The sequence below is a fragment of the Capricornis sumatraensis genome, chromosome 1 (assembly GCF_032405125.1).
Source record: "Capricornis sumatraensis isolate serow.1 chromosome 1, serow.2, whole genome shotgun sequence".
Lineage (NCBI taxonomy): Eukaryota > Metazoa > Chordata > Mammalia > Artiodactyla > Bovidae > Capricornis > Capricornis sumatraensis.
In genome coordinates, this window is record NC_091069.1 from 254,337,168 (window position 1) to 254,346,352 (window position 9,185).

The 9,185-nt window shown below is 49.3% G+C and overlaps 1 protein-coding gene and 1 non-coding gene across 2 annotated transcripts; one reads left to right on the plus strand and one right to left on the minus strand.

The window, feature by feature from the left end:
• The first annotated feature begins 370 nt into the window (after positions 1-370).
• On the plus strand, positions 371-8,896 carry LOC138079994 (carbonyl reductase [NADPH] 3). The gene is made up of 3 exons (XM_068972834.1): positions 371-767; positions 2,591-2,698; positions 8,460-8,896. The coding sequence occupies exons 1-3, from the start codon at positions 479-481 to the stop codon at positions 8,894-8,896; spliced, it is 834 nt and encodes a 277-aa protein (XP_068828935.1). The 5' UTR covers positions 371-478.
• TRNAC-GCA (transfer RNA cysteine (anticodon GCA)) lies at positions 6,915-6,988 on the minus strand. Its single transcript has one exon. It is a non-coding gene; the product is annotated as a tRNA-Cys (tRNA).
• Positions 8,897-9,185: the final 289 nt, after the last annotated feature.

Consider the following 9,185-nt stretch of genomic DNA (forward strand, 5'->3'; position numbering starts at 1 on the left):
AAGTATCCTCATTTTGCAGAGGATGACAGGCGCATGCCCAAGAAAATTGTCAACACTTGTTTTTCTCCTTTGCGGTTTCTTCTGCGCTAGTTTCTTCATTCAGACTGCGGTAAATCTTCAGACCCTTTCGACTCACCACTGTCTGGTTTATGTTTTAGGGGAAGCCTCTCTCCACCCCCGTAGACCACCGCTTGGCTCAGTTGTGGCTCAGAGGCGGGATCAACAGTGGGCGCCTCGCGGGGAGGGGGCGGACCCGGGAATGGGGCGTTACAAAACATTCAAGAACAGACCGCCCCTCCTAGGAGGGGAGGGATCGAGGACCGGAGGCTCTTTCTCCACAAGTCACAGCGCTGGAGCCTAGAACCCAGTTCTTCCTGGCTTCTCAGACTGTGGACCGGCCTCCGCAGCGCGCGCCGCCGGTGGCCCACGGCCCGGATCGCTCTCCACCCAAGGGCCCCGCGCTCCCTGCACACCGGCCATGTCGTCCTACACCCGCGTGGCGCTGGTCACCGGGGCCAACAAGGGCATCGGCTTTGCCATCGCACGCGACCTGTGCCGGGAGTTCCCGGGGGACGTGGTGCTCACGGCGCGGGACGAGGCGCGGGGTCGGGCGGCCGTGCAGCAGCTGCAGGCGGAGGGCCTGAGCCCTCGTTTCCACCAGTTGGACATCGACGACCTGCAGAGCATCCGCGCCCTGCGCGACTTCCTGCGCAAGGAGTACGGGGGGCTCAACGTGCTGGTCAACAACGCGGGCATTGCCTTCAAGAGTAGGTGAAGGGGTGGGTGGGAGGTCTCCGGCTCTCCGAGGGCGCCCCGCGACGAAATGCACGCGCCCCTGCCCCCACCTGTCCACTGGAGTGATCGGAAAGGGAGCGCCCGCCCCTCGGGATGCGCTCAGCTCTCGCCTCCCACGGCTGGTCCTCGCTTCCCACGGAGTCGCGGGAGCGGTTCGTTTCGCTCGAGAGCAGCCGCGGTGCCGGGCACAGCGTGCCCAGCGTGCCCCGCCTGCCCGCCGGCCTGTGCGGGCCTGTGCGCCACAGTGCGCCACCCGGGACCCTCCCAGAACCGTCAGCTGCTGAGTTTTGCAAGAGTCGGTCTCCGGGGAGGGGACCACGCCCTGCTAAGCTCATCAGCTTTCTAATGCCAGAAACATTTGCTCTGCGAAGGGTCTCCAAGCTCTCTTTGGGCTTTCGCTTTCCCTCAAAGAGCGCATTCATAGACACCAGGAGGCATCTGCTCGGGACAGGAAGTGAGTCTCGGAGACACGGATTAGCGCGCATATGCACGCTAGTGGACTTGGGTCTCTTTAATGCAGGGCTTTGATAGGCTCTGGCAAAAAGGAAGCGAGTGTGGTTCCCACCCCCAGGGAAGCTCCGCTTGTTATCAAACATAGAAGGTTTGTTCTGGGTTTTTCTTTTTTAAGGGTGGTTTTAAGCAGCATCCTTCTTTGGAGAGGGGCAGGGAGATGGAAATTACTTGCTCCATGACTCGAATAAGAAAGTTATTGATCTGCCTTGTGCTGCGGGTAGAAAATAAAAGGCTGGCCTCACTTACAACCTAATGGGAAAGAGAAATCTAAGAGGCCGAGCGGAGGAAAAGGAAGCATTGTGAAGCCTAAGTCTTCATCTCCCTCGGCTTTGGGCGTTGGGCCGCCCGGGGCACCCGTTGGGGCAACTCAGTCTGCCGGGCTTTCTGCGCGCTCAGGCGGGGAGTTGGCGGACACCCCCTCGGAGCGCACAGCTGAGGGATGGGTGGACAACACATGGGGGGTACACTGACCTCATCTGGCAATCCTCGCCCCTCAGCGTTTGGACCCTCGACCAGCAGTACCTGCGACTCTGGGAACTGCGGGAATCGCAGAATTGCCAGCCTCAGCCCCACACCTGCTGAACTGTAATCTGCATTTTAGCAGAATCGCCAGGTGCTTCCTCCTATGCCCTTTCAAGATGGGTTTGGCCACTGCTGCTCCAAGTGTGGCTCACAAGCCGGTAGTTGGAGCATCACCTGGAAACTGAATTAGAAATGCAAATTATGAAGCTCCACCCTGGAACTCCTTAATCCCAAACTCTGGGGGCAGGTCCCAGAAAGCTGTGTTCTAACAGGCCCTGCGGATGCTTCAGATAAGAGGCTGGACGTCTGAGAACCATCAGCCTCCTGCTTTTAATTTATGTAAACATCTTTGGCTGGGCTGGGTCTCCGTTGTTGTACCGGCTTTTCTCTAGTTGTGGCGTGCAGGCTTCTCATTGCAGTGGCTTCTCTCGTCGCAGAGCAAGGGCTCTAGGGTGCTCGGGCTTCAGTAGTTGTGGCATGGGGGCTCAGTAGTTGCGGCTCCAGGGCCCTAGGGCACAGGCTCAATGGTTGTGGCCCTCGGGCTTAGCTGCTCTGCAGCACGTGGGATCTTCCCGGATCAGGGATGGAACACATGTCCCCTGCATTGGCAGGCAGATTCTTTACCACTGAGGCACCAGGGGAGCCCTTGAAATTGTTTTACAGTTACCTTGTTTTGCTTTTAATCAGAGATAAGATCCACTTTGTCTTGAGAATTTCAGGGGGGAAATGTGTGACTTTGTTTCCGTCTCTTTTTGAAAAGCTGATGATCCAACACCATTTGACATTCAAGCTGAGATGACGCTGAAGACAAACTTCTTTGCCACGAGAAACGTCTGCACCGAATTACTGCCGATAGTCAAACCTCATGGTGAGTCCAGCTTTGCTGACCGTCAGAGTGTCTCCCTCAGCAAGGAGTGAGCCACAGGGACCTGTGCCCCAGGAGTCTTCCGGGCGGCTACTTCTCCGTAGGGGAAAAAAATAGAAAGCTGCGTTATCTTCTCACAGTACCTGGCTTCTCATCTGAACATTTCAGCTTTATTGAAGGACAGGTACTTTGCTGTTCAGTCACCAAGTTGTGTCCGACTCTTCGAGACTCCATGGACTGCAGACTGCTAGGCTTCTGTGTCCCTCACCATCTCCAGGAGTTTGCCCAAGTTCATGCCCACTGAATCAGTGATGCCATCCAACCATCTCATCCTGCACCAAATTTATGGAAGAATTATTTCACTTTTCTCCCTAACTTGTGTGTTGGTAGGCATGAATTCCCTTAGCCGTGTATAGATACGTGCATGTTTAGATACCCAATTCATTGAGGAGAAGGGGACGACAGAGGATAAGATGGTTGGATGGCATCACTGGCACAATGGACTTGAGTTTGAGTAAGCTCTGGGAGTTGGTGATGAACAGGGAAGCCTGGCATCCTGCAGCCCATGGGGTCGCAAAGAGTCGGACACGACTGAGCAACTGAACTGAACTGAAGGAAGAAGAGGGGATCTAAATGTACCATTTTGCAAATGGCTACCCAGTTGTCTCATCACCATTTATTAAAGGCTCAACTCCCATCTCCTGCAAAACAACAACAATAAAAGATAAGTATGATACACAGCAATCTTGGGTCCCAAGTCATTAACTCAACCCTAGAAGCAGAAGGTGTTGCAACTCTCGTAAGGCATCTTGCCTTTGAGCAACCTCAGTGAGTCCTTCTCAACTCCCCCAGGTGGCCAGTCCTCACCCAGCTCACCTGGGGCCTGGGGAAAGGGCCTGTTCTTGCATGATTATGAATTTGTCTGTATTATTTTCTTCTTGTACCAACCTTTGCCAAGCTGATTCAGAACATCCAGAGGAAACTTTTCTTTATTAGGAAATATCTTACCCACACCTTCACGTATTCACTAAATAACATTTATTACTGTTTCCACAAGCATGTATTGAGCACCTGCCATAACCTAGGCATTACTCTGGTGCCGGGGTTACAGTGGTGAGCATTGTGGGCACAGACAGTCCTGTTCATGGAGCACGGAGTCCAGTCGGGGGGACTCACTGACAAAGAACACTAACTGTGTAAATTACAGTTGTGCTGTGACTTGGGGACAGAAGGCGGGCTTCCCTGAGGACTTTCTTTCCAAGAAATCAATCATGTTTCTTAGGAAAAGAAGAGCTCTGTAGTTTTTTTCTTGGAAATGTGCTTTTCTTAACTGAACGTTTTGAATAAAGATGATCTCCGGTGCAGATATTTAAATCTAAAAAGATACATGGTAAGAGGTCCACCCGCCTGCCCATCTCCAGTTTCCACAAGTAATTTTCTTTCCTGGTTTCTTTAGTGGGATGGGATCATAGAAAGCTCACAGGTAAGAGTTGCAGGCACCAGTTGAAGGAAGCTTTGGGGCCGGAGGCATGGAGTTGGTGAGTGCCCAGGGCCAGGGGGATGGAGTTTTTATAATTTTATTGATTGATTGATTGATTTTTGGCTGCGCTGGCTGTTGCTTGGGCTTTTCTGTAGTCACACTGAGGAGAGGCTATTCTTCATTGTGGTGTGCAGTGACGTCTCTTGTTGTGGATTCTAGGGCAAGAGCTTCAATAGTTGTTCCTAGGCTCTGGAGCACAGGCTCAGTATTTGTGGCAATGGGCTTTGTTGTTCCAAGGCATGTGGGATCTGCCCAGACCAGGGATCGAACCGGTGTCTCCTGCATTGGCAGGCAGATTCTATGTCACTGAGCCAGCAGGGAAAGCCTGGGGATGACGTTTTTAAAGGCAAATCTAGGGAATTCCCTGGTGGTCCAGTGGCTAAGACTGCTCTCACTGCCAAGGGCCAGGATTCAATCTCTGGTGGGGAACCAAGATCCCACAGCCGTGGGACATGGCCAAAAATAAAATTAAATAAATGCAAGCATTTGTTTATTTTCTAAGTAAAAATAAATGTATATAAATTTTTGCCCCCCCCCCTTTAAAAAAAAAGACATTATGTTTGCCACCTGGCTTTCTTCACTTACTGTATCTGGGACTCATTCTGGGTCAGGACAGAAAGCTTTTTTAATCTTTTTTATGGCTGTGTAGTACTTCACTGTAGTTGTGTCTTTTACCAAGTATCAGGAAGTCTTCTCCCTACGGACTTTAGAATCAGAATCTGAAAGCTGCAAGGTATTGATGAACATTTATGTTCCTACACCTTCAGTTTATAGAAAAGGTTATTGAGGCCCAGAAAAGTGAATACAGTCAGGCAGTAATAGAACTAGAAGCAGTATCCCCATTTCCTGATTTCAGTCAAACCAGGACAATTAGTTCTAGTGAGGAACGATCACAGTATGTCAAACAACTGTGAACAAGCCATTTTGAAAGATAAAAGGAAGCTTCAGGGAGTGTGGGGCCCAGGGATCAACCCAACGCTGGCCAATCACGGTCTTCAACCAGTTTTCTGTAACAGTAATCACCAAAGCAGGAATCTTCAGTTTGTAACACATTAAGAATAATTGTGACTTTTTGACAAACCTCCTGTTTACCTGGAGGGCAAAACGCTGACCATCATAGCCCCTTGGTTTATAGGGAATCACTTTCTCCCCATTCAAAAGTGATTTAACAGCCACTCTTTTATTAGCTTTATAATATCACTTTAAAGAAAGTTATCCAGCTCGCTTGTTGGTTCAAGATTGAGTGAATAGGTTAAGCAACTGTAGAGGCACCTCAGTTCAGTTCAGTTGCTCAGTCGTGTCCAGCTCTTTGCGACCCCATGGACTGCAGCACGCCAGGCTTCCCTGTCCATCACCAACTCCCAAAGCTTGCTCAAACTCATGTCCATTGAGTTGATGATGCCATCTAACCATCTCATCCTCTGTCATCCCCTTCTCCTCTCAGCCTTCAGTCTTTCCCAGCAGCAGGGTCTTTTCAAATGAGTCAGTTCTTCGCATCAGGTGGCGAAAGTACTGAAGTTTCAGCTTCAGCATCAGTCCTTCCAATGACTATTCAGGACTTTTTATTTTTATTACTTTTAAATTTCCTTCAGGATGGACCGGTTTAATCTCCTTGCAGTCCAAGGGACTCTCAAGACATTGCTGGCTATGTCTCTGCTTTTTAATATGTTGAGCCACTAGGGGGAGCTAGATGCCCACTCTTTCCAGGATGCTGTAGGGTTGTTTGCAAACAAGTGGCTCCACCTGACCCTCAGCGAAGGGTGGTGGTGATGGGGGTGTGTCTTAGTCCTTCTCAGGGCTGATTGGACCAACTTAGCCGCTGCCACTGTCACCCCTTGGCCCCTCCCCCAGAGATGTGCCTTGAGATCAAAGAAGATGCCTCTTCCTCTTAGAAGGTTATTTCCACCAAAGGCATAGAGTAGCTCCTGTAATTTTTTTCTTTTCTTTCCTGCTTTCCTGTTTGAATTTAATTCCTTGTAGCAGCCAAGCATTTGAGAACAAAGCTGCTTAGCAAGTAATGAAGAACGTAACTTCAGCAAAGCAGAATTCTTGATCAAAATATTGAGACGACTATATATAGTCATTAAAATAAAAAAAGAATCTTGCCAATCCAAACTGGGGGAAATACTATACAACAATGGCTTAGAGGCTTCAAGCTCACCGTCAACTGCTCTAGACTAAAACAGACTAAAAAGGACAACTAAATGCAATCGGTGATCCCACATTGGACCCTGGATTAAAAAAAAAAAAAAAACCTGTAAAGGAAGATTATTGAGACAATCCAAGAGCCTTGAATATGGACTACACTTTAGATAATAGTGTTGTGCCCTGATAAATAGCTTGAGTATGACCACCTTTGTGGTTATGGAAGGGAGCGCCCTTACTTATGGATACTAAAGTGTTTAAGGTGAAGCCTTACACTACCTCTGGAGCAGGGAAAGGCTACCCACTCCAGTATTCTGGTCTGGAGAAGTCCATGGACTCTATAGTCCATGGGGTCACAAAGAGTCAGACACGAATGAGTGACTTGCATTTTATGCAGGGTGAAGTGAAGTGTAGTCGCTCAGTCGTGTCCGACTCTTTGCAACCCCATGGACTGTAGCCTACCACACTCCTCCGTCCATGGAATTTTCCAGGCAAGAATACTGGAGTGGGTTGCCATTTCCTTCTCCAGGGGATCTTCCTGACCCAGGGATCGAACCTGGGTCTATCTGCACTGCAGGCAGACGCTTTACCATCTGAGCCACCAGGGAAACCCCTACTTTATGCTGCTGCTGCTAAGTTTATGCTACCTGTTTACAGTTAAGAGAAAGAGTGAGAGCGAATGTGGCAAAATGCCTAACAGTTGGTGAACTCAGCTGCAGGTTACATGGAAGTGGAAGTGAAGTGGCTCAGTCATGTCCGACTTTTTGCGACCACATGGACTGTAGCATACCAGGCTCCTCCATCTATGGGATTTTCCAGGCAAGAGTACTGGAGTGGGGTGCCATTTCCTCCTCCAGGGGATCTCCCCAACCCAGGGATTGAACCCAGGTCTCCTGCATTGTAGGCAGACGCTTTACCATCTGAGCCACCAGGGAAGCCTACAGGTTATATGAGGTTTACTAAACTATTCTTGCAACTTCTGTGTAGGCTGCAAAGTTTTTCAAAGTTAAAAGTTTGGAAAGAAATAGGTATTACAAGAGAGAGAGAGAAAAGGAAGGAAGGAATAAAGGAAAAGAAAAGAAAACATTGAAGAGTCGTAGGTACTTGAGATGACATGGGATGCTCAGGTATAAGGCCAGAGTGAGGGCCTTATATGGGGCTGGGCCTGCAAGGACACCCCAACAAGCTCACAGCCCACCCCACAAATGTGTACTCTGGTGAATGCCACTTACAAGGTGAAATAAAATCCAGTTATTCTGTTGGATGCAGTGAACATGGATTCAGGATAACACGGGAGAAGTGAACTCCCCAAATCTGGTGTTTCTTGATGTTGGACAAAATGTGTAAAGTCACACATTTACTGGTTTGGGGATTTCCACCAATGCTTCAGATTGCTTTCTAGTTTTTGGCCTATTTTATTTTATGGACAGAACTATCTCTTTAGTAGCTGTGAATCGTTGCTAATATGAAAATGAACTCATTAAACTATATTTAATTATTTGTTAACTATGGGCTAAAAAAATAGTGATGAAAACCAAATCTGGGTTGGAGACGCAACCCTTTCCACATGTGAGAGTATCCATCATTAAGGACAGACAAGGGTCATCGGCAAGGGGTGGCTTGACTCTGACTTTGGCACTCAGATATGCAGAGGTGGCCCCTTGGCCCTAGAAAATAATCTAAAGGTGAGGGCTCTGTCTCCAGGAAAGCAAGTTCACAAACATCTGGAGTGTGTGTGTGTGTGTGTGTGTGTGTGTTTCCAAATTGCCTGGTGATCCTACTGCAGACCTGCCTCCTGTTCACCTAATGGAAAATCACTGTTCTTTAGCACATGTTATCAATGGAATTATGTTCTCATTATGTTCTTTTTGGGGGAACAAAGCACAAAAAGTTAAAATCCACAGGTGCCTTCTTGCATCTTTTTCAAATGCCTTTTGGAGCTTTTTGTAATGACCGGTAGAATCATTTCTTAAATCAGAAATTAAGCCTGCCCCATGACTGAATTGCATGTTTGTCAGCAGTCAACCAGTGATGGTGCATTTGTGACACACTTCCGTATTTTTCGTTATCCTGTTTCAGGCAGAGTGGTGAACGTCAGTAGTTCACAGGGCTCCCAAGCCCTTGAAAACTGCAGCGAAGATCTGCAAGAGAAGTTCCGGTGCGAGACGCTCACAGAGGAAGACCTGGTGGACCTCATGAAGAAGTTTGTGGAGGATACAAAAAATGAGGTGCATGAGAGGGAGGGCTGGCCCAACTCGGCTTATGGGGTGTCCAAACTGGGGGTCACAGTGTTATCGAGAATCCTGGCCCGGCGCCTGGAGGAGAAGAGGAAAGCCGATAGGATTCTGCTGAACGCGTGCTGCCCCGGGTGGGTGAAGACGGACTTAGGGGGCGCTCATGCCTCCAGGACGGTGGAGGAGGGGGCTGAGACTCCTGTCTACCTGGCCCTCCTGCCGCCAGATGCCACAGAGCCCCATGGTCAGCTAGTCCGCGACAAAGTTGTCCAAAACTGGTGAATGTCTGCTGTGGCCCTCGAGGCTTAATAAATGTCTGGGGAGTGAATGAAGGAGTTGTGGCATGGTAGTTTGATTCTGTTTCTGTCCTTGGGGAGCCTCTATGACAGGCTCCTTGTGAGAAAGTGTCTGGTTCTGGAAGGGAGCTGAGCAATTCTGTTCTGCCCAAACTCTAGCCCTGACAGGGAGACAAACTTGGTCCAGTCCAGTTCAGTCCAGTTCAGTTTAGTTGCTCTGTCACGTCCGACCCTTTGCGAGCCCATGGACTGCAGCACACCAGGCTTCCTTGTCC

What these genes read in the sequence shown, in the direction of transcription:
- LOC138079994 (XM_068972834.1), top strand. Translation starts at nt 479, where the DNA reads ATGTCGTCCTACACCCGCGTGGCGCTGGTCACCGGGGCCAACAAGGGC. An exon ending in CGCGGGCATTGCCTTCAAGA is followed by an intron (nt 768 to 2,590) that starts GTAGGTGAAGGG and finishes CTTTTTGAAAAG; the next exon opens with CTGATGATCCAACACCATTT. An exon ending in GCCGATAGTCAAACCTCATG is followed by an intron (nt 2,699 to 8,459) that starts GTGAGTCCAGCT and finishes ATCCTGTTTCAG; the next exon opens with GCAGAGTGGTGAACGTCAGT.